This window comes from Lipophrys pholis (genome assembly GCF_963383615.2).
Source record: "Lipophrys pholis genome assembly, chromosome: 19".
NCBI lineage: Eukaryota > Metazoa > Chordata > Actinopteri > Blenniiformes > Blenniidae > Lipophrys > Lipophrys pholis.
Genome location: NC_137647.1, coordinates 10,917,355 through 10,944,466, shown reverse-complemented (window position 1 = coordinate 10,944,466; position 27,112 = coordinate 10,917,355). Strand labels below are relative to the sequence as shown.

Here is a 27,112-nt window from a genome sequence, read left to right as displayed (position 1 = left end):
TGCACAGGTGAGATGCAGAATTGAATGGTTTTTTTTAGGTTCCTTGTCGATTTAAGGAATACCACACTGAATATGGAGACAGGAGGATTTGACTCATTTGGACATTACATTTTTTATATGTTTCAGTCAAAGATTTAACTTCTTGAGTGATAGTCGTCTGTTCATTACAGTAAATGCAGTCATTCTGGTTTGGCAGGGAAAATAAACACAAATACTATTGTACTCCAGCACCACTTCATAATTACAATCCTTTTATTGACGTGCCATTAACAAAATTAACTAATTATTTGTTGCATATGTCTGACTGGTTTTCATTTAGGACACAGGAAGGTTAAACGTGTTCTAAAATTAGATCTTTACCTATGTGAATCACTGAGTACCTGTCTGATTGAGATGCAATTTATAATACTCATTTGTTCCCTTTATGCCACAATGTTTATGTACAACACAGTCAAACACTGAAGCCATCAAATATCTTTCAAATATAAAGTTCAGAAAATGCTTCACAGCTTTGCCTTGATGCTGAGTTTGATTTAATACCACGAGGACCTTCTAGAGCTCTGCCAGGTGCAGGGGTGATGATAGCTACGTGCCGGCCTTTGAAAAAGCCCTCAAACTCACTAACTTTTCAATAGAGCGGGATAATTTATTAAAAACATTAACAAAAGCTTTAGTCAAAATTCAATTACTTTACATTTTCAACCACAAATGGTGCCCACTTTTAAAAAGGACACCAAACGGCAACCCTTTCAGAGCCAAGAGACATGGCTTCTCCAGTATTGTGCTGCTGCTGTCCTGCTCCGGGTCTCTATTGCGGCGGCAGCTGAATGCCTGCTCGGCACTGGAGGGTATCACGCTGTTTCTATATTGTACCCCTGGGCCTCTCCACAGCAGTGGCCCACATGGGAAAGCGGACCGGGCGGTGGGATAAACCAATTACCCCCCAGTCTGGGCGGACTCCTGCCGGTGCACCAGGCAGCAGCTCCGGGCCGAGCCCTCCTGGGTTCGATCCCCATGAGAGCCTGCTGGAATTCCCAGAGATGAGAATTGTGTGATCTCAAAAGCCGGCAGAGAGACTATATTTTGCTTGGAAATCTGACATGGGGGGCCTCCTGGAACAATACTGAGGGAGGAGACTTCAAACTGGGCTTCTGCAGAATGAAAACCACTTGTTGAAGGCTTGATTTTTGGGTAGTCATCAATCAAAACAGGATTTTCTTTTTTTTTCCTGCAACATTTAAAACTATCTGATATTCAGAGAATCTTACTTTATTTGTAGAGGTTTCCTTCCAGACTGAACGTGAACGTGTTCTGCTGACACTTTATTCTGCACTGAAACAGCATTACAAGCTGTCACAGAGAAATAAGAACAAAAATAGTCCATAATAGAAAATGTGCACAAGTGAGATTAAAAGACACGACTCAGTCGTCCCCTAGCTTCTTGAATTCATGAGCCCTGATGTGGTTTTTTTTTTTTTTTTCGATGACGGCACCCGTGACAATGGTCATTATGTCTGCCAGGGGCCTTGTCACCACAGGGTCTTTGTGCGGGCCCCTTTCACCACACAGTCATTTACACTTTCATTGGCAGCTATTTAGTCCTCATAAAAAGTTCAACACACCAATTTGTGAGCTCTGCTCAGTCAAGTAGAAGTGCGGAATAGGCTCAGAAAGCAGTTGCTTTAAAAGTCAATTAATTGTTCCCTTCTCCTGGGAGGGGCTGAGAGGGAGGATCCCCGGGCTTTCGGGGCCCCACATCTGTCCATTGCTCTTCTTGGACTGTGAGCTATCTAAGAAGATTATATATTTCATTAAATGGAAGGGTTATTCTATTATAATAAGAATCTGATGACTTGGTGAAAGATGTGGCAAGGAAGAGAAAGGAATCGAATCCATTTGTAGATTGATTCCACAATAAATGCTTTTGTCCCTGAAGAGAAAAATCTATTCTTCTATAATGAGAAAATAAAGAGTAACTTCTCTTAAGTGGCCTGATGAAAAGAGCCTTCAGAGTTCAGAACAGACTCTATATGTCTGGAGGACTTTTTTTTTTATTATTTATTATTGATGAGTTTAGGAGAGTTTAGGAGACTTCATTAAACATAATCGAATTTTAAAATGTAATCAAAAGTGTCCATAACATTTATGCTCAGATATATCCGTTTGTATATTTTATTGAAACAGGTAAAGACAAACAAAACAAACAATGAAACAGATTTAAACAGTTTAAAATGTTGAGTTTAGCTCATGAAAGTGCTCAAGCGTGACAAAAAGGTCTGGTTTATTTATTTCATCCATAGTCTCTGACAAGCATAACAAAAAAAGTTACAAAAAATAAAATAAAAAATCACCTATTGCAGCATTATTTTCTATATAGAAATCTTAAACTACACCACTTTGTGCAAGATTTATTTATCTATTTTCATTATAGTCACGATAACAGTGAATGAGACGCATAAATTGTTTAATTCAAAGTATGACCATATATAAATAAACAAAACAGATCATTTGAATTTGCCGACTTTTACAAGCTTATCCACACGCAAACTGGCATAATAATAGACGGTCTCCCCCCCCCCTCCACGGCTCATAGTTCAGTCGTCACACAGAGCCAGCCAAGTGAACAACAGTTGATGCAGGGAGAGGCACAAAGAGCGAGCAGCAACTCAACCCCTCCCCATTCTCCTCCGACCCTGGGCAGTGATGGTGGGGAGACAAAGGCCGGCCCTCTCCGAGCCTCAGTGCAGGAGGCCCTGCTGTTTGCCCCCGTCCTGCCCCTCCAAACGTGTCTTTCACCACGATTCCAATAACGGTGCCCCTGCTGGCGATGCTGGATGCCACCTCGCTGGCACATGACAGCGTTACAGGGATCCCACGGTGCCAGCGCGGCCATGAGGCCTGTGGACCGACTGCTGCTTGATCAGAGCGCGTCTTTAATCTACGGGGAAGTCACACGAATTCCTGTGTGCCGTCCTGGCGGCGTGGTAGACAGACAGGAAGTCTCTGTAGCGCGGGGCACACCCTAACCAAGCTTCCCCGAAGTGTTCGGATCCTGTGAAGAGGAACTCTCCATCCCCGGGCTTCACGTGGCACTGCAGGAGTGTGTGGATGTGTCCGTGCCAAGTCGATGTTGATCCATCCAGCTGTTGCCTGAAGACCCGGCTGCGCTGCCAGTAGACTCTCCCCCCAGAGACCTCCACCAACGATGTTTTATGTTGGAAGTTGTGGGAGACATTTTTAATGTGACCACGAACCACTGAAAGGAGAACAAGGAGGGATCACCTTTAATAGCGGAATGATTTGAAAACTCTCCAAATCAAACAAGTGCTCACTTTCTCCAATATTTCTACCATTCCAACTAATCTGCTTTCCCTGGGGGAGGGACAAAAAAGGGCAATCTGTGAGACAAAGACAGGTAAATCCAAATGAATTGCTGAAATACTGCTGCTGCCAACCAATTGCAGCTATTCAAAGTAGTTTTGTTTGTTGGTTCCCAACGTCTGTTGGAGGCTCTCTGCACTCGTCTGCTGCTTTTTTAACACCAAACCCATAACCGGTGTATTTAACCTTTTTTGTCCTCTGAGATTTACTGAGTACATAACAGAGATTATCCATGTCACTTGGTAGCGTTACAACATTCAAAACCTTGCTGTATGTAGAAAGTGTGAGATGAAGCAGTGCTGCAGTGGCGGTGAAAACTTTGACAAAATGTCAGACAAAACATTAACAGCTGTAGACTGTGATTATATGTACCCACCAAAATCACTGTTGCAGATGGCCATAAGAAGTTCTGTGTCATTGCAGGGCCGGCATGAAGCTGTGGGTGGAAAGAAAATCTGCACTGAATTACACCTCGGTGAATGTTATACATAAAAACACATGTCAAATGATCCTGTTTTTGCTTTTCCGAATCATTTATGGCATTCGCTCAATTTCATTATTGAGTATTAACCTCCAATCTCTGTGAACTGTGCAAGTGTCTATCAGTGATTGACACATCTCCCCCCACCCCACCCCGCCCACCTAAAGTCTGAGCCACACACCGACTTCATCCCCCTCCCTCATGACATCACAGACTGGAGGAAAACCATGGATTAGATGAAGGAATGCTGCTTCTCTATTTGGGCTTCTCCAAGTGCTCTGCCCACCGCATCGCCTCCAGATCAAAAAGCGCCACTCGTCTTGACCTCGTGTTTGACTCCTATTGTATCCACCTAATTGAATGACCCCGTGCCAATGCAGGCGACCGCAGGAGTCAAACACCCTGCCAGACTGGCAATACAAAAAAAAAAAAAGATAAACCAGCAGCTTGTCTATTATGGACACGGGGTGACATCACCGTGCTGGGGAGCGGCCCGCACACATGGATAAATGCTAATAAACAGACGTGCACAATGATGAGGCATTTGTGGAATTTGCAGAAGTATTTGCCGTTTCAATTCAGGCCCCTTGGCCCAGTGCCCTCCAGCCACCCTGTGGTCTGCTCCGTCCTCTAAGCTTTGTCCCCTGATGGAAGCCAGACAACCAGACAAAACACAAGACTGACCAGCAGCTGCATGAACCAGCCAACAGGGCAGGAGCCTGTAATTAAATAACCACTGAGGCTTTTTTTTCTCCCCCTAAAAATCTCTTCTCTCACATCTATGACTCAGCACATCTAAAATGCCTGCAAATGTCTGCCAATAATGCAAGACCAAGTTTTAAAACTGCATGAAAACTTGAAGCTCTCAGTATAATAATGCTTATTTTCATCATTGTTATGTTTATTAAATGACAACACAATTATAAAACTTGTGTATTTGTTGTAAAATACAATACTGAAGATCTGGAAATAGAGAGGAAGTGAAATGATTTTATAACAACCTGGAAATCATCATGATGAGCTCAGGGGAGTTAACATATCCATCTATATAACTGCTGTACTTCAGTATAATTATTAGGCGCTTGTGGATGACTTTGTCTTTCTTATCCAACTTGTCCTCTTGTCATATTCATTTGATATGCTCTTAAATTTGCATAAAAATATGCAATGATCATTCAAACTGAAACATGCCGACGAAACCACATTTTTCTTTACTTTGAAATGAGGGCATTGTTGTAATGCAGTTTTATAATTCAGATGTTGTCTTCAGAGAAACATTCTCCTTTAAGAGTATGAGATCATTTGATTTCAGTAGCAATATAGTTAAACAAAATGTCCATGAATTCATGCAAAACCAAAAATCTATCACATACTCGTTTTAAAATGAGTACAAACGTTTGTAATAGTTTTTTTGATGTGCCGTTTCCATGATATAACTCGGTTTCCATGCCACAAGTAGAAGTTTATTGTTCTGAGCAGATTACTGTTTAAATTATACTGCTATTAGTGCAGTGGGGCCAGCCTGATCTTTCTGCTCTACTCACCCTGCAGCCCTGCGTGGGCCACGTTAGACGCGGTGGTGCTCCTGTTACCCAGCAACTCATATCTGAATCCGACCGTGCGCCTGCTCCAGGGTCCCTCCATCTGCGGGCTGGCCTGGAGGTAGATTGCGGGCCTGTGCGGCCCGTCCGCCCAGAAGCAGAGCACATGCTTTTCGCCGTTGGTCTCGAGCAGCTCCAGCTCCCCGGCGCGCTCGATGAAGGCGTTGGCCCCGCCGAGCGACGGGGACGGCTTGATGCAGACGGTCGTCGTGCGCCGGGCCGAGGACAGGTTCGGCTCGAGGACCACTCTGAGCGCGTGACCCGGGTAGACCCACCGCACCGAGCCCTCCGTGCAGCGGAGGCGCACCTGGAGAACGAGCCTGGAGTCCATCCCAGCTGCAAAACCGCTGGATCAACAGTGAAATTGGGGGATTTAACTCTTGTTATGAGCCAAAGAGCAAATAAAATTATGATTCACTCAAATTAAATAGATGAAATTGTTGTTCACCTCCTATATAAAGATGCTTAAGAAATAATAAATTTAAAAAAAACATTGTTAAATAAAGTAATCTGATGAATCATGTGTCGTTATTAGTCATATAGGTTGATAAATTAGTTTAAATTGCTATTTTAAGCGATACAAATTTGCAAATATTGTTGCAATAAAAAAACAAATTGTCTTTTTCTAGTATTTTCACTCATCCACGAAGAATTAGATGCGTTCACAGAAGGGCTTAAATTGAATGGCCACCCTAAACGCACACATTTATTGATTCATACATACACTGCGCAAAAAAAACGCAAACCATTTACTACGCAACAACCTATTGCACTATTCTTATATTGCACTATTTGTTTGTTGCTACTGCTTGTTCACTTGCACAAAGAGAGGAGCAGCTCCCCACTTTCGTTGTACTTCGTAATAATAAACTTTTTTTTTTTTCTTTATATCCCTGCTGACATTAGAACGACTTACCTTCCAGTCCAGTTGCACAGATCAGCCGCAGAGTGGAGAGCCACAAAATACATGAAAATCATCACAGTTGCCAACATTTCATCCACACAAAGATAAATATCCCCAAGGGAGTGGATGGCAGCGCATGACTGGAGAGTTTGGGAATGACTGAGTAAAGTGCCGCTGCACCCCCTGCTCTCTCTCTCTCTCTCTCTCTCTCTCTCTCTCTCTCTCTCTCTCTCTCTCTCTCTCTCTCTCTCTCTCTCTCCACACAAAGGCACACTCAACCAACACACTTTCTCTCTGTGTCTGCGGCTCTAATTAGGCCTGATCCAGTTGTGTGGGGCTGCTGCTGGCCTCTGCAGCCTTTGTCTTTGCCCTCTACAGAGACAGTCTGCCTGAAAGCCTGCAGCCATCTGTTAACACCAGAGAGCAGTAATTGATTCACTCCTGCAGACTGTCAGCGGTGTGTTGTATCACTCTCACTGGCCTGATCTCACGCTTTTGACGCATTTTACATTTCAAAGCGCGATTCAGTTGAATTGCACTGCTGCGGTGTCAAATCGTCTCCTGTTTTTACTCCAGGTTCATCTCTGATTTAGGCCAATCAAAAAGGGAGGGAAATAAATAGTCAATGTTTCTGTGTGGGAGCCCCCTCTAGTGGTGGCTTAACGCAGCGCGGGGACCCTCACATCTGGTCTGCTGCAGTCAGACTGTCATGGCACAACTTCACCAGCAGCCGGAGCAGGCTGCAACTCAACGACCTCCATGACTGCGCACGAACACAAAGGTGAATGCACTGCAATCTTTCATCAATGATTAATCCGCTCGGGATGAGCGAGCCCGCTTAGTTTTAACCCACAAACTCTTTGTGCAGAAGTGATCGAGCTCCCTCTCGGGGGTTGTTAACTGATGGCGACATCTTGTGGAGGGAAATTCCAAATAGTGCAAACCATTTTCAGGGCCGGTGGATGTTTTCTCTCTCAAGGTTATTCTGTAGCTCCAGGCCCGAGGGCAGATCAGAAGGCTCGGGCTTGGCATAGTGTGTGTGTGTGTGTGTGTGTGTGTGTGTTTGAGTCAGGAGAAATTATCCAGATGTTGTCTCAGACACTGTAAATGTTTGTGTCACGAGATTGTAAAGGCAGGGACGAATCTGAACACTGTTACTTGACATGAACGCATGTACTAATTCGCAGTTTAATGAATCTTACGCAATTTTACAATGGAAAGAATGGATCATGCAATTCTAAGTCAGATTTAATTATTCCCTTTTTTGTTCTTGGTGATTTCAGTCTTCTTCTAAAACATGTGGTTCAAATCACTTTCACATTGGCCTGCATACAACTTCACAGCTTTACCTAAAACGATTGTCAGAGAATTGAAAACTACAGAATGCTCTTATTTTCCAGGACGTTCAGGTGCGTCACTGAGATTCAAAACAAGGCCAACTTCAGGGAAAACTGCGCCTGATTAAAGCGGCCTCCACAATGTCTCGGTATACCCAGTATGTAACTTTACCACGCAGAAGGCCTAATAATGTGAGAAGGTTGTGGTCTTCAAACCAACAGTTATGGGCGTTTACCCTGAGCGCCTCGCGCTCCTCCAGCAGGACGCGGGGTCAAAGTTTCAGCACCTGCAGGCTCTCTGCCCGGGCCCATGAGCCAGCATGCAGTAACATAATCCTGTTGGAGTGGCTTAAGGCGTTTGAAGAATCTGCAAATCAAAGCGCATCTCAGCCTCACTGACCTTTTGAGGTACAGTTGTGATAAAGACATATGGGAGGCAACATCGACGCGCCGCTTTATTTTACAATTGCTTCCGTCAACGCGGAGCTTTCGGCTTTCATTTTCACAAGATTTTTTTTGTCATCTTCTAGAATCTTTGAAAGAAGGCCACAGTAGAAATGAAACGAAAAGGGATTTATTTCACTCCTGTCGAGACCTTTATCGTTTAACGTGAACCAGAGAGGTCACGGAAACATTGACGCTTTCTATTGAGGGTCAAGCGGGTGAACCGGTAAATAAACACGATGAAAACACAGAATTTATGTCTTCAGTTCCCCTAGTGTGTGTCGAAATTGTTCATGCACAAGAAAACTTCCAGAAAGGACAGTCGATTGTTTTAATCGGACTTCTTCATGCAGTCATGAAATACTTGCACATTAATCAAATAATACAATCACCGATGATCTGTAACGATGTTTGATTAATTGTTTGTAGTTAGGTTTGTCTTCAATTTAGCTGGAAACATGTAAATATAATATGGAAGAATTACTTCAAAGGAAACGTTCCAATCTAAAAATTTAGTTTTGTGACTTTTTCATCTTCCTCTCTAAAAATAAACACGATTACCACATAATGTTAAAAGTTTCAGCCTCCAATAACTTTAGAACAATTAAAGCAAACATACACGTCTGTAATGCTCGAACTATTTTCCTATTTATCTCTTCATATTTTCTACAGTCGATCCACTTTTGATCGGGTCTTTTCAGCTCATGTTTTGATGTGGTTGCATTAGTTCGGTTATAATTGAAAGATTTCTGTCAAGAAAGACACTCAAACTGTAGGAAACTTGGAGAGCCATGACATGAAATGCAATAAGAGCAGAAACACTTTTTGCAACTGACAAACATTTTAATTTTAAATTTTCATATGAGCGTATTAAATATTTCAACGTACACGTTTGAAAGTTACATACAAAAAAATATAGCATTATAGTAGACTTGTTAGTTAGTAGTTCGTTAAACAATTATCTGAGCATGTATCTATATGATCTTCCTCTTAACTACACGGAGTACTCATCTTTTCTCTCGGAAAAAGCCTTTGTCCGTGTTACTCTCTCTGATGGTGACTGTCAGAAAGTTCGAGGTGATGTCTGTCACGGTCACAGTGTCCATGTTAGTGAGACTCGGCCTCCAAGAGGAGACTCGCTGTGCGGACGCTTCGTGGACGGACTGTAAGGACGCCGATGGTTGCTCCCGAGGCGGACGGTACATTTTCACCTGGTGGCTGCTGTGCGGTGCAGGATGAGGAATAGACATCCTGCTCAAACTGTAAGTCCTGTGTCCTTCCGGCGCACCCTTACGCACGTCTGGTCTGAACGCGCAGGTGAAGCCTCCCATGTGTCTGGATTTGGGCGTTATCGTGGTCTCCTCCTGAAACCTCCTGGTGAGCTGGAGGAGGCTGTGGTCTGACGGCTCTCCGTGGTGGTAGTGCACAGGGCGGGACATCTTGGACAGGCCGTGTGACTCCTGCTCCTCCAGTAACCGTCTCCGTTTGGCGTCCGGTTCAGCCGAGCTGTTCCCCTTGTCGTCGTCATAATGCAGCTGCATCTTCGGTTTGCGTCCTCTCTTTTTGGGGTAATGAATGGGACCATGGACCATGAGATCAGCTGGCGGAGGCGGCCTGGGCCTCCTCTCCGGCTCTGGTGGTCGGACGGCGATACTTTCCCCTCTGTTCACGGCGCTCGGAGGGAAGATTGTGGGAACCACTGTACGTAAACCCTCCCGGGCCCTCTGGGTGACAACCGGCTCCGGGATGGGATAGGAAACCTGGATCCCTCTGGGTGACTCTCTTCTAAAGTCATAAGTCCTTTCTTTGGCTTTAGCTTTGGCCTGGGGGCAGAGAAAAAACTCAATCAAGTGTTTGTTTTTTAAGTCACGATTTAAGAGAAGAAGCTGGACATCTCGTCAGTTAAAGTAGGCGTTTAAGGCCTCGTGCAGGAGTTAAATTTGTTTAAGAAATGTTTTTCTTTGAAAGACTACATGACGATACATTACAATTTATTCTTTTTGTTATGAACGTATAAGCACCATGTCCGAAAGAACGTTGTACACATTTGTTAAGGAATGCATCTGCCGTTTCACAAGTATTTTTTGTACAACGAACAACAGCAAAACAGCACCCAATGTTCAATTACTGAAAAGATTTATCTTCCCTACGGTTCACTGGACAGATTTATATAGCTAAGAAGATATAAAGGAAAGTAGAGAATGGAGAGATTGACCCACCTTCAGGAGAAATGTCTCAGGTTTGGGTCCCCTCTTTTTGGGACCGAACATCTCTCTTTCACGCTCCCTGGTAAAGAAAAATCATCATCATGCGTTAAACCAATTATTTTTAACTACCGTAGTTTTCACTCCAAAGTTTTTTTTTTCGAAAATAATAATTTGCAAAGGGTGACGAAATGTGCGTGTTTTTCTGTCGAGTTTGTGAAAGAAAATTGTGCATCATGCTGAAAAAGAAGAGCCAGTGAATGAAACTTTATGGTCAAACTAAACGGCATGGTGATCTTAAATGGTTAAATGCCGCCGTGCTTCACTTCGTTTCAGAAGACGAAGAATAGATGTTGAAAATGAAGTTGTTTTGTCCTGAGAAAACGCTGCTGGAGAGTTTGTGCCGTCTCCTGTGTGCTCAGCGGCCTACGTGCTGCGCTGTCAAACCCTCACCTCTCCTCGAAGGCGGCGAAGAGGCGTGCGTCCAGAATGTTTTCCTCCGGCTCCCAGGTGCTGTACCTGTGTCACAACAAGCACAGCAGAGGGCTTTTGGTGACACACATTGAGCACATCTGTTGTCACCGCGCGCGCACACGTGGATTTTAATACTTTTATCAGAGCAATCTTTTGCCGCGTGCGCCGCAATTCCAGGCTACGTAGCGGACAGTGACGCATGATTGAAAGCCACAGCTCGTGCGAAGTAAATACACACCGAGCTGGACCGAAGGCTTGTCGTACGGCGCATACGACCCGCTAGACTCTTAGCAGACTGCGCCACGGCGCAAAGCTCAGGAAATTTAAGAGGAAAGAACCGTCCATAAGCGGAGTATCGACAGTGTGCGAAGTGGTGCAGTTGTGCGAGCCGCCAGGATGGAGCGCTGTCCTTCACAGCCTCGCTTTAATATACTCACTTCTGAGACCAGCCCTTCCATTTTACGAGATATTCCCAGCGACCCTGCAAAAAAAACACAAGCAAGATAGATTGAGGTTATCGGAGGAGCGTCTGCCGGCCCTCGCAAAACAAATCACATGTTTGCGCAATGAGGTGTAGAGACACAGGCTGCGGGGAAGAAAAACAGCGAATACCCGTCTGATTCTCCGTTTAATGATGGACTCGGCAGCGAAGACGCTTTCACCGACAGCCGAGAGCTCCATGGTTCACCATGCACCTCGTTTATCGCTGTCTCTTTTTAATATTTGTGGCTTCCCTCGTCTTCTTCTGGTTGTTTAATTCCGCACATCCCATAATACGCAATCTGGGGTGGACGTCATCACGTCTTTTTCTGTTGCCAGGCACCGCGGTCTGCAGGACGGATCGTGGCGGAGCACATTGGCTCGGTTGTTGCTACGTGCTCCGGGTTTATGAGTGAGGGGGAGGAGTCCCGCTGCTCTGCTCGGCTCTGCTCGGCTCTGGCTGCTGTACAGGAATGTCTGCCTGGCACACTGGATCAAGTCAGAGGCTCCCGGAGCGGGTCCGCTGACCCCCGAGGTCCCGGAGGGGGTCCACACAGCCCACACGCAATGAAAAAGACACATCGATACAAAACAAATACATGTAGATAATGACACGATTGGTTTTATTTACACACACTAATATTCAAAAAGCCAAATGTCCTCTATTTATGCAGGTGACAGTAAAAAAAAACCCAAGACCTATTAATGATCCAATTACCAAAAATCCAAATCCTCGTCAACAAATTGCGGAAATTAAATTTTCATTTAAAGAGAATCGATCTCAATACTGGCCTGGATAACATCTCATTAGAGCATATCTTCTTGACTGAGTTTCCAAGAAAATATTTACTTACTACGAACCAAAGAATAGAATAATTACATTTATAGATGTAACAGATTTAAGTTTACTGAATCGTAGTATGCGCCATGAGACTCCCGTTCTGCGTAATTTGTGCGTATTTCTGTTTTAACTGACACGCTGCTTGTGATCTACAAACAGCTCACTGTCCCTCACAGTATTTCACTGGTGCGTGAAGATTGCTTCGCCAAGAGGGACGAATATTAAGAGATTTAAAGATGCTCTTTTTTTTATTGATCTGCAACTCATTTGGCGACGCACACGCCCGGTGTCCCCACATGAAGAAACTCAATGTACCTTAACGTATCCTTGATAAATTACTGGAGATTGGGTTGAGAGGCATGCTATTATATAAATGGAACAATCATCAATTATCTCAATTATTCCAAACAAACAAAATATCTAACAACCCGAATCTTATGTCATTTTTTAAAAGCTTTTTAAAAATGGCCTTAAATGGAGATAAACAGCCTGTTAACCACGTGGGTTTCTGATCATGACTATAAAATGTGAGAATACATTAAATCAACCATATTTGGAATGTTTTGGCAAATGAATTTAATTGGGACTGTGATAAAATTACAGATTAAAATCTTTGAATGTTGGTGGAACCACCCCGCAAAACGCCGAAGCTTCAAATCTTAACCATTTTTTAAATAAACAAATAAGCTGGCGACTCTCATTAAACGTCAAAGGTCCCATTTTCAAGCGAATCCAGTGAAACAATTATTGAAAACCAACAAAGATATTTAAAACACTGCAACGTTGAAAAAAATGTTGCATTTGCTTGGGTTTTCTATATTTATTTCTCCTTTTGCGTTTTATAGAAACAGAAACTTGAACTAAAAAAGATTTAATTTGTGTCACTGGTATTATTATTATTATTGTTATTGTTATTATTATTATTATTATTATTATTATTATTATTATTATTATTATTATTATTATTATTGTTATTATTATTATTATTATTATATTGCTGTTGTAACATTTTTCTTATATTATTTTAAACCACAACTAAACACTTGAACATAATTCCTGTTGCCTATGTACATTGTAACTAATTATTATTATTATTATTATTATTATTATTATTATTATTATTATTATTAATATTATTATGATGATGCCACCTAGATTCTCTGTAAAGTAAACACTGTTCTCTCTCTTTTATTTTAAATCTGAAACACGTTATCCTCATAAATATGCAACAAACAAGAGTTTTGCATTTATTTGTCTTTTTTTTTTCTGGGGTTCCCAAACTGATGGGTTCTACATTCATCTGCTATTCGATTAAAATAATATGAGAAAATAGCAAATTGATTTTGATCACATATATTCCGCAATATTTGGACAAAAATTACAAGCCAAACCTGAGAATAAAATATGGACCAACCAATGCATGCAAGGCTGACATTTCACACTTCCTCTCCATTTTACCTCTATATTATAGGAGTTTAATTTTGTGGAAAAGTAAATGTGCAGATATTGCAGTGTCGGCATGTCTGTTCAGGTAACCTGTGAATAAATAAAACAAGACTGGAGCGTACAAGTGAATTATCAGGAAGATAAAACCTTTTCGTTGGAACTGTGATGGGCAAGAAGCTGACCGAAAACAATTTTGTGGACATTGTGCTGTTTACACAGAACACTGTATGTTTCCCAGAAGTATGCGGCTTTAAAAGTGACTTCATTTCGAGATATTTTACAGTAATCTTACGCCAATTAACTTCAGATATTTAGTATTGATTAAGTTGAGTGTCGTTTGTCGTGTGTGCAGTTATTTATGTAGAATAAACACTTATAACACAGCCTTGAATTTACCTGAAGTTACACCTTTGGAAGTAAGGGGGCATATTTTATTATTTATTTGTAATTGGGCTCTCGAGGTTAATTAAACGAAGAATTATGTCGCAGATGAATAAATATGAAGCGCAGCTTGTTGAAATGGGCTGAGAGGAGTTGCAGCCCCTATTTATTAGCCTTTATTCCAGATTATGTCTACGAGGATAAAACAGCGAGTTCGCATATTTGCGTCTATATGTGTCTGTTGAATTTTTCCCCGCAGTGGAGCAGACAAAGGCGGGAGCGCCGCGGACAAAAGATGCGTTGTGGCTGCAGTCGAAATATGAACCACCATTTTGATAGTCATAGGCTGTAGACCGACATTTCCTGTCGGCACGAGAATGGCTCTAGCCTGCACGGTTTATGCAGACAGAGGGAGGACTGGTGCGCGCTGCGGGGAGAGGCGGCACCGTGCGGCGCGGCGCGTTGCCGCGCGCACAAGAGCGCACGCTGCACGTTGCTGCCGCCGCCGCCGCCGCCGCCGCCGCTGCCGCCGCTGCTGTTGTGAGGCTCTCCATATTTGGCTGTGAGTCGATGAAAAGTGAGTCTCTATGAGCCGCAATGGCGACAGCCGTACATGAATAAACAGAGCTGGCTCTGTGAGAACATTATTGGCTCTCTGGTTTCTGGGCAACTACTGCACACAGCTCGCGGTTCACTGTCCTACTTACCGGGCGACATTTTCTGCTGAAGGTGGCTCAGACAGAAGAGGAAAAAAAACAACAACCCACAAACCAAAAAAACCGAAGCCTGCGTTGCTGCGATCTGCAGCTTTGCTGTATTCTAGCGCATGTTTTGAATTAGAAGACATCTTTTTTCACCACAGTGTTGACTCAAACGCAGGTTTCGACATCAAATCTGCTGGTGATATATATTCTTGCAGCAAAGGGTCATGTCGGGGTGATCAAGACTATTTAAATGTTTGCGTATTTGCCAACAAATTCCCGAAAATGCACACTGGTTAAAGGATTTTGCATTTTTAGCTCTAAATATTCCAACAATTTGTGATGGAGCTCAGGCCTCCGGCGGGTCATCCAGCAGGATTAAAGTGACACGAACCTGCTGCGGGGATGAAACCAACACTGAGCAGACTGCTGCTGTCTCTTCTGCTCCTGCTGCTGCTGCTGCTGGTGGGCACGATGATAAAGGGGGAATGTGAAACATCACACTTGGTCTATAAATATGCCCCCCATGCACCTCGATGATGTTTCGGTTCCCTATAGCCACTGATGCGGGACTGAGATGATTCAAAGCCACAAGGCCTAAAGAGATAACTTCTCCGAGAGGGACGCGCGTCACGTACACGCCTGGTTTTGGAAATCGGCTCATTTTCACGTACAACACAAATGTTATGTGTCGTTGGTTGGCAGGTTCAGGCGGCCCCCGAGGGGCCTGTTTACATTAACGATTGCGTGGCATATTTCCCGTCCTTCCCGACCTTATTGTAAACTTCAGTTGCTCATTCTGCCTAATTCTTAAAATGCGTAATTTAATGGAAACGTGGAAAAAGAAACACACGACTTACTTTTAAATAAATTACATGGCTATTATCTCCTGATGTCTTTATTCTGGTGGGTGAAATGCAACAATGCCCAAGACAAACGACACAGAGAAGGAGAAAAGAAAAGATCGGCGTTTAAGAAATTAAATTTATAGACGTCTCGATAGAACCGGTTTCCAGTCGAGATCATTTCTAAGCTATGACTAACGACTGGAACCGAGGTACGTGCTTAAAAGCTGTAAAACAAGCCATGTGGAATCTCTGGAGCCTCCAGGGATCCAAAGAAAATGCTCCTATTAATTTCCCAAAAAGTGTTTTGCTTGTTTGTTTCTCAGTAGGTATTTTGCTCCTTCAAGCCACAGAACCAACAAGACAAACACATCTTGAAGCAGAAACGACCTTGGCGGTGATCCTCCAGGTCAGAGGGTGGAATGTCTTCAAATAAGGTGAACTGCATCACAGAGTGGATAAACACTAAAGAAACACACAGGCTTTGTTTCTTGCCACACCCCTTTAAAGGCTTATCTGGTCTTTCTGAGCCAGTTACTGAATTGAAAAAAAAAAATAAAATACGCCTCACACATTTTTTCCAAACATTCATGACTTTCTTTGTTTGAGCTGGGTGGAATTTTTCTGAGTGATCAAGACAGTCAAGGGGAGGCCCTTGACATTTGGCAGTGTCAAGAAAGGTCACTGTTCGAGGTTCATTCAGAAAAGCTGAGGGGAGCTAAGTGTGACTATACACCCCTATGTACCTGTTTGTGTTTACTCGTGCTAACCTGTTTTCCTTTTATTGGATTACAGTAACAGGGAGACTTGCTGTGTCATTGTGACACAGGCCCTTTGAACAGTCTTATACAACAGTGTTCTGCCAGAAACGTCACGTTTGAGTGTCACATTATTCCTGCTACATTGTTCTCGACTGCACAAACACACTTATAATCCCCATGGTGGACAAATACTTTGTCTCCATGAAGCCTTTCTTCTTGATAGAATCTTAGAATTGCATAATGGCCGTCCTCCCCCTCTTATGTTGCGTGTTTACATTCCTGCCCGGGGTTGAGCTGCAGTATAAAAATAATGCATATGTGAGGTTTTAATAATAAAAGTGACCAGTGCAGTTATGTGATACAGAGGAGCCTTTGTGCGGGATCGTTTGTGATTATGCAACGTGATCTGTTTTCCTATTCATGGCTCACAACCATGTTAGTGTTTCTAGTGTTTAATGTTCCATGTGCAAAGAGGCTTCAGAGGAACTCCAGGGTGAGAACAATGGTCCGTAAATCTTTTGCTGGAACACCGAAGAACACCGAGAACGGTTACTCCATAAAGCAGAGACAAAGCAAAGTTTAAACACACAACGCCCCCCCACCAGCAGCAGCAACACCATATCAGAGGTCAAATCTCTTTCTTTATTGAGAAACATACCATCCAAAAAGCTGCGCTAACAACAAGTCAGGCAGATTCTGGCATGACATACTTTATGACAATCATTTTCCAACAGAGTGCAATAAAAAAAAAAAAAAAAGAAAGAAATTAGCAAAATATAGCAAAAAAAAAAAGAAAAGTAGCAGACTCAACATCATTCAAAAAGGTGAAACTATTCAACTGACTTATTGCAGCTTCTGATGCAGCAAAACATTTTGTAATTGTTTTTGAGAAACATTAAATGTCAATAAATAAGCACTCTTCATGGTTATCGTTAGCATTCTTACTGGTTCTGCATTAAATGTGCGTAGAAGGCCATTTCGACTCAAACGCGGGTTACATCCAACAGCTCTGATATTTCAATTTTCCAGCAGCATAATCAAAACAGCGTGCACTTTCTGGATTGCATGTAACAGTATACAAAGTCAGCCTCGCAGACCCACATTTAATCTCTATAACATACTCATCAAAGACCCTGGTAGTTTAGCGCTCCACAACTGACAGTGCTCACATTTGTTCTTCAGATCATATCATTAGCTTCAATAACGAGATGAGATGAATGCTGTAAATCTGCATGACTTTAAGCAAACCGACAGGAGGAGCAGGTTTAACGTAACACCCGTCTGTCGTGGGGTCAATAGCATCATAAAACGCCACGACCTCATGATAGTAAGAAATCGATACGTCATAACAGAAGTTACGTCTTTGACAAATGACGCCATTTTCTTAATGGTGACTGACCTGCATGCGTCACGTTATTTGTCTCGAAAAATGCATCCTAATTGTAAAATGTGCAATATATTATCAGATCAGATTGCAACTGCAGACCAACGGGCGGCTTAGCCACATCTCAAGAACGGAACCTGACAAACTACAGGGCTGGGAAGTTGCTTCGAGGTTGTTGAAGCAGTGGAGTGTAGCCCACATTTATCACCGTGTTCACACTGTATTCGGACACACCTGCATTTTAAATATGCATGTCATGGCTCGATTTTTCTTAAACAAGCCACAAAGAAAGCATGGGAATGAACAGGGCCAGTTCCTTTTGCCAGGGACCCGACGCTGACACAGCAAAAATAAGAAGCGAAATAAGACTGTCGCTGTTTGTCTACGAGTGATGACACAAGCAAACGTATGAAGATGCAATTAAGTGCTTTCAATTTGATCTTTGATCACAATATACTCGACAACTTCCTCTCTACTTTCTATTAGGACCAAAATAAGAGATATTATTAATACAAAATATGTATAAACCTTCATACATCTCAGGTTACAAGTTTGGTACATGTATGAAACACAGCGTTAAGCTCCATACAACAAATAAACAGATTTATTTTAAGTGGAATGCTTCCACCTGAATGCATTCGCTCAAATCCTCGAGGGCACTTTCTTGGCTACAACGTCACAGAGGAGTTACAGTATAAAACATTATAAGAAACATATTGAATTTGGATGATAAATTATAAATTTTCACATATACAAAATTCTGATATATTTACACATGTACATATGAACAGGATCATTTCATCAGTCACTGATAGTCACATTTTATAAAGCGATCCTCAGAAAGTTACATATTCCTTGAAGGTGACAGTCAGACTGTTTGTTGTGATGTCAGTAATGATGATATTTCCCATAAAAGGTGAGATTTTTTTAACGGGCTCTTTTTTAGATTCCTCTGTTTGTTTTTGTGTGTCCGTCTCGGTTACAGGAGGCGTATCGGTGACAGCAGGCTCTGGCTCAGGCTGTGGCTGTATTTCTGCTTCAACCTGCTTCTTGGCTTTCGGGCAGCTGAGGTCCATCGGTTCCTCTTGACTGCCCGGGACCTCATATGTACATATACTGCTGTGACGTGGGCCGCTGCAGTGGAGGTCCATGGGTTTGTCCTGAGGTGGTGTAACCACCGTGTCAGGCACACTGAAAGTCCTCGAAGTCAGGTAGACTTTGGCCACGTTCCTGTCCTCCACGGGATCTGACAGCTTTCTCTTGCGGTCGCCAGGAAAGGACGGGATCCTTATCTGGTCAACAGCTGTAGGGGTCGGGATGTTGGAGTCAGTAATCCAAGAGGGGGAGCTGGCTGTGAGCTGCAGGGGCAAATCATCTGGAAGATCCGCCTGACCCCGAGCCACCTCTGTGTTGTATTCCTCTGCCGTGCTCGGTGACGGTTTGGAGAAGTGTCGGTCCTTCGGGGAACATTTGTTAGGGTGCTCCGCGGCAGGGAGGGTACTGCCGTTACCTATTTCTTTGGGGATACCATTCTCCGGGTGCTCTACCATTTTGGTTCTTTGTGCTAGATTGCTTTCAGACGGTTTGGCTTTCAGGTGGTTCTGAGGTTTCTCTTCCCTGGATGATTCCCCGTGTTTACCCTTTACTCCATGAACCTTGTTGTTGTCCATATATTTGCTCATGACAATAACAATACGTCCATTTTTGTTTTTATTCTTGATTATCTTCATCTTGCTGCTAATAGCACTTGGGAGGGTTGCGTCTTTCGGGTTGGGTTTAAGGGCATGTTCGCTCTCCGCCTCTTTGACAGCAGGTTTTCTCACCTCCACCGCCAACTCTTTGACTTTGCTCAAGCAGCCTGTGTCTTTGTCCCGAACCCATTTCTGCTGCAGGGCCAGCGGTAAGTTCCAGCCAGGATTTGCCAACTTGCCGGCCGGTTCCTGGACTTTGACCACCTCTTTCAGTCTTGAGGCCTGTGCATCGTACATATTTGGGTCAGGCTCATAGTGGTGGTGCTTCTTGCTGTTTAACTGGTATATGAACTTCTTTTTGCTGTTGGTAAGCTGATCGGTAGGGACCTCCTGGCTGCTGGGCTGGTACTGATGGTGCTTCTTGCTGTTCAGCTGGTACTGCTGAGGTTGTGACCGCTGGACCTGGATGGGATCGGGCTTCACGCTGCTGTCTGCGTCCTGAGAAGCTTCCTCCAAACTCGCAGGAATACTGGACCTTCGGGCAAACGAGGGCACCTTAAACCAAAAACAGAGACGGAGTTTAGCATTTCGACCATGCAACAAACTGTGTGATCTTTGTCCACCGCATTTATAAAAAATCAATGCGATTGGAATGCATTTCAGTTGCTTCTTTCTGGGGTCATTGCAGTGGATAATGTGATCAGCGCGTTTGGTTCTGCTCCAGCTTTACCTCGGACGCCCTGACGAAACCTGAGCAATTGGGTTAAGGGCCTTGCTCGGTGAACCGTCAGCGGTGTGGATTCAAACTACAGGAAATTGTAGTTACGAGATTGCTTGACCATTACTTTCTAAAAGTACACAATAGTTAGAGTCATACGTTATGTTTGTTAATAGTTCTATAAATCAATTATCAGACTGGAGTTTGTCAAGTTACCCAGAATAATAGGACTAAAACTAAAATACAAAATCCTTCCAAACACATATTATTATATCCGTAGCAGAAATGTTTTTTCCAATCATGGCAGTGAACCAGTTGTAACAACAACAGTCTTCTTTTTTTATCATAAACATATTGAAGGAACAACAAAGGCGCTGTTCTACCTTCGTTCATTAAATATATGGCGTTGACTGTAACGTCTCATGACATCGTAAACAAGGATTTTCCTGGTGTGATTGTTTTGAGTAATCCATTGACATAAACATTTGTCCAATATAGACCTAAACCAGCGATTCAGTTCTTCGCTCCCATAACGTTTGGCCAGGTGGAGAATGTAAACGCCTAAGGCCATACTTTCAAGTCCATGTTAGATTTGTAGGAACAACTCCAAGTCCAAGCGGAAATATGACATCATGAGGGTTATTTGTGAGATTGGTTAAAGTTGGATGGATGGATGATCAAGCTATATCACAGCTCAACAGAGGACATCATGCAACCCTTTCCATGGATTCAATACGACTATGAAGTAAGTAGATTTAGAAATCCCGCAGCATCACTTAAAAACTGAGTACAGACGATTGAAGCCATACAGAAATCAAAATAATCCATCCAATCAAGACTCGTGCTATGGCTCCCCTCTGCCACCCAGGAGTCCCTTCCCCCCTCCTGTACGGACTGACCCTCGCGGCCGTCAGAGGAGCACTGCAGCGGAACGCTCAAGACGCTTTTGCGATGACCTGAGGTCAGAGAAGTGCCACCAGACATGTCACGCTTTATCCCTGATTGCTGGCCACGTGTGACTCTGGCAGAGTGGTATGCTTCTTAAGATGTGACACTGCATAGCAATCAGCTCACAGTCTCCTGAAATATATAATCACATTTGGCTCAGAATACAGCCCTGCAAATGCCTGAGCTAAGATAAAGCACGGCCGGGTGCTATTTCCAACCACCTATTCTGCCCTGTGGGAAAGAATTAGTAATAGAAGACAAAAATAAATGATTGTCCTGATGCAGCAAAAAGAAAAACATTCGTAACACAATTTCAGCAGGATTAGAGCTTTGACTGTGTTTGCCATTTTCCACAACATAACCAGGTTTCATGATGAATGCGCATTGAAATCCACCTTTAGAAGTGCATCCTCTATCCGGTTGGCATCCGTGGCACTCAAAGAAATCTATAAATAACCTTGAATACAATCAGGGAAGACCGACCGCACCTGACAGAGAGAAACTACAAAGAGTCGTTTGCTCAAGGCAGGACATTCCTGTGGAAATGACTATGTCACTGAGAATCCGTAGTCGGTTACCTGGAGAAAAAGATGTTTTGGTTTCGGCCCCCGTTTACGGTATCCCATCATCTGCTCCTGCTTCTCTCTGCGAAAACAAAGGATAATTACAGTTCAATCCATTAAATCTTTGACAACACATCTACCTTTTGCACACAATGCTTCCTCTTCCAGACACCTTTTCACAATAAGAATCTAATTATATCACATAGAAAATTACAGGTTTTGACATTTGGATTATTCATTCAATTTCCCTTACCTAGTCAAGGTCAAAAGTAGTATTTTGATTCAGGGGACTAATGAATGTGCACATGTGATCTGCTGCAAAGCATTATGGTCCTTATTTGCATAGCTCTCCATGGTAATCGACCCATTCCATATTCTCATTATCCCAGAGAAATTCAATTAAGGCTACAGCAGGAAGAATCCCTACTTGTCTTTCAAACATCCTCTCTCCTGCAACACACCCATCCTCTTCTTACATTCGATCTCTAATTAGAGTCATGAGGTAGAACTGAAATTGAGTGAACACTACATTGTGGAGTGCTGCACAGTGGTATTTAAAACATACATGTCGCCTACATTTTGGTAAGTGCGGGATGATAAACAGACTAATAACAAACATGTCTTGGAGCAGCTTTTTTTTTTTACTGAGGGAGGAGAGGGAAACGTGTTAGTGTAGTCGTGGCGACAAGACAGAGCACCGGGCTGTCTGTGAAATATTGCTCCCCGATATAAACCTTGACTCATCATTGGCTCGTAAATAACCAGCGGTGGGTGAAGGCCAGCTGTACACAGCCCTCACCAGGCATGCGTAAACAAGGCCCATTGTTGGCCGTCTTCCTACAGATGTTCGGACGATCATAGATGCCGGAAAATTGCCACAACAAACACTCTACGTCGCTGTAATGTGTACAATTTCGCGCAGCGTCTAACGGGGTGACCCCTATTCACAGAAGATTTGGCAATTACAGACTCCCCAGTTGAATCCCCTCCCCCATCCACTGGGAGCAGAGAGGAATCCACACACACACACACACGGCGCAGAAGCAGCACTCCATGACCATCAGCACATAGCCAGACACACGTACACACACAGCCAGGCAGGCAGGCTGCAGGGGAATATGAGAGCCGTATACACTGGAAACGGCGAAGAGCACTGTGTGTCAATTAGCCTTTTCAGAGAGGCGAATTCCTTTCCCCAGCCATCATGTCTTCACGCGGTCCCATGAACGGCCCGCTGGCCTGCAGAGACAGCGCACAGCTTCAGTTTGCTGGGCGAGCTGCCACTGTGCACACATGAAGCGACAGTGATAGCGGCAGTGGAGTGGGTTGTACACTTCAACTCCTAAGATGGACGTCTGGATCCTTTTCCCCCCCGAGTCCATGACCCAAACGCAGGGAGACAGACATTCTGTCTATGACGAAATTAGGGTGACTGCATGTGAAATGGTAATACTAGCATTATTCCTCTTCAGTGCAAACACCTGCAGAGTGTAAAAGTACACCTCACGCTGATAGTGACGAAGATCCCATCGGACAGCTGCTCGGCCTCCTCATGTGCAAACCACAACAAACCACCAGCAGGCCTGCGCAGTCCTCATGCTCCCCGAGTGGAGCATGTTCCCCATTTTACCACCTGCTCTTCCTTATGGGAAGTGCCTTCTAACTTACAGAATGCCGTGAAACACAAATCATTAGGATAGTAGGATACTAATGCACACTTTCTAGATAAATATAAGCATCCCTCAACTTAAGAATGCACATTTTTTAAAATGATTTTTCTAACATGCATATTTCCACTCCTACTATTATTGTGCTGCAGGTAATCTTACTACCATAGCCCCAGTGTTTCCCCAAGAGAGGGTCCCAAGGGAGGGGGGGGGGCAGTGGTAGAGTTACTGGAGCGCCCCTCCTCCCATGCCCTTATATGGTCATGGTTGAACTGGAGGCTTCGCGGCCTCGTCCGAAGTCCATCTCTCTCTCTCTCTCTCTCTCTCTCTCTCTCTCTCTCTCTCTCTCTCTGTCTCTCTCTCTCTCTCTCTGTCTCTCTCACCTGTGTTGAAACGCGACGAGCAGACGCGGGTCAAGGATGTTTTCCTCTGGTTCCCATGTGTTGTACCTGCACACAGAGGGAGCAAACAAACTGTCAAACAAACCATCACGTGCAAAAGAGAAAAAAAGAGAGAAAGAAAAAAAAAAATAAACCCTTCCCCTTTCCAACTGACCCGCACAGGCCTCATCCTTTCATAAACACTGCCACATAACGTGCACATTCCCTTATCTTCTGTCGGAAACAGAAAACAGGCACATTTCCCGAATTTTAAACCTACAAACACCTATACACATATCCATTTTGTTGCAAAAAGGTTTTCAACTTGCAGGCGAATGATTCTGCAATCCGTGAGGAAAACATTCCCGCTGCAGCCGCACCAAGCGTGAGGACGAGCAATGCAGAGAGGGGCAACAATCTGACAGAAAAGTGTGTGTATGTGCCCTTCAAACGGTCCTTCAGCACCATACAGTCGGCCATTTTAGCACCACTGTCTCGTAAATTCGCTGGCAGAGCAGAAATAATTAAAACGGGATTACATGGCTGTGCCTACCCCCTTCCCTCGCATAAATTAGTGAAGGCATCCGCGGATACACTGAAACGCATACCGAGCGCGCGCTCCCCGCTCACACACACACACACACACACGCACACAATCACGCACGCACTCAGATTGCGCGCGCACGCCCTTGATGGATGCCAAATTAAAGTAACACTTGCTTTTGTAACATAATGTTCAGAAGTGTCATTGCATCGGTTCATGTTCGCTCATCGTTTAGAAAAATTAAAAAAAAAAAAAAACATTGCATCGGACTTACTTTGGAGACCAGCCTCGCCACTTGACCAGGTACTCTACCTTGCCCTGTGAAGGTGGAGAATGAGAAGCATTTATTTTCACATTATTTTAAAAATGCAACATCTCCACGCCCCGAAAAAAGCCGCGTTTGCACAAAACGCGCTCCTCGTCTGTTACCTTTCTAATGCGCTTCTTCTCGATGCCCTCCACCGCAAAGACGTGCTCTCCGGCGGCAGGCAGCTCCATTCTCGGCCGAATCCGATCGCAGGGGCACGGGGAGAGTGTGAAACGTCGGCTGCGCACCGTCGATGTATACCTTCCGTTTTCGGTGCGTGTTGTGCGCCCTTGGTAGTTTTTTTCAGTTGTATCCAAATCCAAGTGTATTCCCTCCACCTCTGTCTTTTTGCTCGCTCGTTCTCTCCCTCCCTCCTTCTCGCTCTCTCTCTCTCTCTCTCTCTCTCTCTCTCCCTTTGCACACTCCACAGTGCTGGCAGTACTGAGCACAGAGATATCCACAGTGGTGCGGCTGCGAGCAGCCTGAGCTCGGCGCATGACGTCAGGAGGGGAGGGGGAGGTGGAGACCTTGCAGAAAGGTTGGAGTTTTATCCCGACCGTGAAAAACTGCACGGGGAGGATATTTGGAAATTCAAATCAGTCTTTGCATTACTGTCACGGGACATATATATGCATATAAACACACCCTTGCAGTCACACAGTTACTTGAAGCTTCGGGATGCCCTTGTGTAACAGACTCAACCTACTTGGATCAGTAGCCTTGTTAGTCCAGTACATATCATTTACACGAACTAGTATATGGATAGACATATATGCTGCAATGTTGATTATCTTAACACAATCAAACACATAAATTACACAATGTGTTTTCAGTGATTCCGGTCAATTGTAAAGCTTTAAATTGACATGTAAAGCAGTTGGATTTCAGGTTTGATGTGAACATTAGTTCTAAAAGGTTTTCTTTTCTTCTTCTTTTAATCATCTGGAGACTTGCGTAATACCATGGGAATAATGTTGTTTTAGCCTTGAAAGTGGAAGCACTGAGCCATAGAAGTTTTGGTTATCACTCAACCTAAACTGACTCATGAAAACAGTTCCCGTTTTATTTCCGATCCCGTTAAAGCAGCACGGCTGTATGTATGTGACTTTACAGCTCTCTCATCTAACAGGCGCCTCGCAAATATAGGTCACACACACACACACACACACACACACACACACACACACACACACACACACACACACACACACACACACACACACACACACACACACACACACACACACACACACACACACACACACACACACACGACAGTCAAACAAGTGCTACGTCCTCTGGGCTCAACTGCTGTTAATTTGACACACAGCAGAAGGTTTTTCTTTTGCAGCCTTCAGCTACCTGTGGCAAGTTTCTTATGGTGAACTGCCAGAGTGCAGAGCCCCCCCCCCCAAAACCCATCTCTGCAGCTTGTTAATGGTTGAAATATTGGTTGTAGCATGTCTATCTTATAATAGGACGATTTAAACCCTACCCACAGTTAACATGTATTATGTGCTGTAAACGTCTCCCACATTAAGCCTACTGATTTACGGGGGGGGGGGGGGGGGGGGGGGGGGGTTAATCAGAAACAGGAACGAAAAAAACGCAAGTAAAATCGCGACTTAATTTATGAGCCGTCGCTGTGTTGGTCGTGTAACAAACGCGGAGAGTCGTTTGCGTTTGAGGCGTCGACCGTGTAAAAAGAGAAGCAGGGAGGCTAAAAGTGATATGTTTTTCCTTGCTCCTAAAATAATTCAGCAGCACAAGGGTTAAAACGAAGCCTGTAAGCAGAGCGGCAGCAGCCAGCCTATTAAATACAGGCACGATATATCTCTGCCCTGCCATATAAGGTAATGGACCAAAAGGACCGAAATATTGCATTTTATACTCTTAGTTTCCATAGTTTGACCACTGATGTTGGTACAGGATGGGGTTAAGACTCGGTCCGCCACAAACAAGCTCGATTAACTCGCCGTATTTTACGAACGATTCCGATTTTCTTTTTTTTCCTCCCCGCGTGCCCTTCATCAGCGGCCAGGGAGCGAATACGCCCTGCTTCCCTAGCAACAGCGAGAAGGGAGCGAGAAAGGCAGATAGAAACCCACAGAGAGGCAGAGAAATTAAGTTGGTCTCAAACAAAACAAGCACCCGAAATGAAATGACACCGACGGACGTGTCGTTCCCCTCTAACAATACACAGTCAAATCAAATAGCCCGACCCCGATTGGAACGCGTGATCAAAACTGCAGGTGTGACAGCATGATCGCGTCTTATTTCTGGAGCTGTGGGTATTCACCTGACAGCTGTTTACCCACAATGATACCCAAAACACAAATTATGTATCATTTTGTGTTTGTACTTGACGGGAATGACGCCCGAAGTCTGCGTCAGGACGGAGATCATCATTTAGAAAATCCCATGACTCAGCTCGTCGGCTTGATTTGATCGCATATAAGCTGGATGTATTTGATAAAGCTTGTAAATGAAAGACTGTGACTAGGTGGCCTGCAAGATTGTGACATGGATTTTTTTTGCTGGGTGAAACTGCGCAAGATAATTGGCTTTTATTAAGTCAAGGTGAACACTCGAGAAATTGGAAACCTTCCGTTTTGCCCTTTGAATATTC

At 43.9% G+C, this 27,112-nt stretch overlaps 3 protein-coding genes across 4 annotated transcripts; all 3 read right to left on the bottom strand.

The window, feature by feature from the left end:
* Positions 1 to 2,933: 2,933 nt before the first annotated feature.
* Positions 2,934 to 6,484, bottom strand: LOC308124352 (meteorin-like protein; the record flags this gene model as incomplete). The annotated part of the gene is made up of 4 exons (XM_080487274.1): positions 6,380 to 6,484; positions 5,407 to 5,810; positions 3,758 to 3,817; positions 2,934 to 3,256 (listed from the first exon to the last, which is right to left on the bottom strand). The coding sequence occupies exons 1-4, from the start codon at positions 6,454 to 6,456 to the stop codon at positions 2,934 to 2,936; spliced, it is 864 nt and encodes a 287-aa protein (XP_080343400.1). The 5' UTR covers positions 6,457 to 6,484.
* Positions 6,485 to 8,465: 1,981 nt separating this feature from the next.
* On the bottom strand, positions 8,466 to 17,014 carry cbx8a (chromobox homolog 8a (Pc class homolog, Drosophila)). Of its 2 annotated transcripts, none has more exons than XM_080488569.1 (5): positions 15,070 to 17,014; positions 11,264 to 11,307; positions 10,806 to 10,871; positions 10,368 to 10,434; positions 8,466 to 9,971 (listed from the first exon to the last, which is right to left on the bottom strand). In XM_080488569.1, the coding sequence occupies exons 1-5, from the start codon at positions 15,337 to 15,339 to the stop codon at positions 9,156 to 9,158; spliced, it is 1,263 nt and encodes a 420-aa protein (XP_080344695.1). In that variant the 5' UTR covers positions 15,340 to 17,014; the 3' UTR covers positions 8,466 to 9,155. The 2 variants fall into 2 exon arrangements, with proteins under 2 accessions (XP_080344695.1, XP_080344696.1); XM_080488570.1 differs by lacking the exon at positions 15,070 to 17,014 and adding an exon at positions 11,439 to 11,720.
* cbx4 (chromobox homolog 4 (Pc class homolog, Drosophila)) lies at positions 16,904 to 24,941 on the bottom strand. Its single transcript, XM_080488568.1, has 5 exons — positions 24,606 to 24,941; positions 24,451 to 24,494; positions 23,636 to 23,701; positions 21,601 to 21,667; positions 16,904 to 19,911 (listed from the first exon to the last, which is right to left on the bottom strand). The coding sequence occupies exons 1-5, from the start codon at positions 24,672 to 24,674 to the stop codon at positions 18,502 to 18,504; spliced, it is 1,656 nt and encodes a 551-aa protein (XP_080344694.1). The 5' UTR covers positions 24,675 to 24,941; the 3' UTR covers positions 16,904 to 18,501.
* Between the last annotated feature and the right edge of the window lie 2,171 nt (positions 24,942 to 27,112).

What these genes read in the sequence shown, in the direction of transcription:
- cbx8a (XM_080488569.1), bottom strand. Translation starts at nt 15,339, where the DNA reads ATGAGCCGATTTCCAAAACCAGGCGTGTACGTGACGCGCGTCCCTCTC. An exon ending in TGGTTTCATCCCCGCAGCAG is followed by an intron (nt 11,308 to 15,069) that starts GTTCGTGTCACT and finishes TTTTTTTTGCAG; the next exon opens with GGTCGCTGGGAATATCTCGT. An exon ending in TGGAAGGGCTGGTCTCAGAA is followed by an intron (nt 10,872 to 11,263) that starts GTGAGTATATTA and finishes GTTGTGACACAG; the next exon opens with GTACAGCACCTGGGAGCCGG.
- cbx4 (XM_080488568.1), bottom strand. Translation starts at nt 24,674, where the DNA reads ATGGAGCTGCCTGCCGCCGGAGAGCACGTCTTTGCGGTGGAGGGCATC. An exon ending in AGAAGAAGCGCATTAGAAAG is followed by an intron (nt 24,495 to 24,605) that starts GTAACAGACGAG and finishes CCACCTTCACAG; the next exon opens with GGCAAGGTAGAGTACCTGGT. An exon ending in TGGCGAGGCTGGTCTCCAAA is followed by an intron (nt 23,702 to 24,450) that starts GTAAGTCCGATG and finishes CTCTGTGTGCAG; the next exon opens with GTACAACACATGGGAACCAG.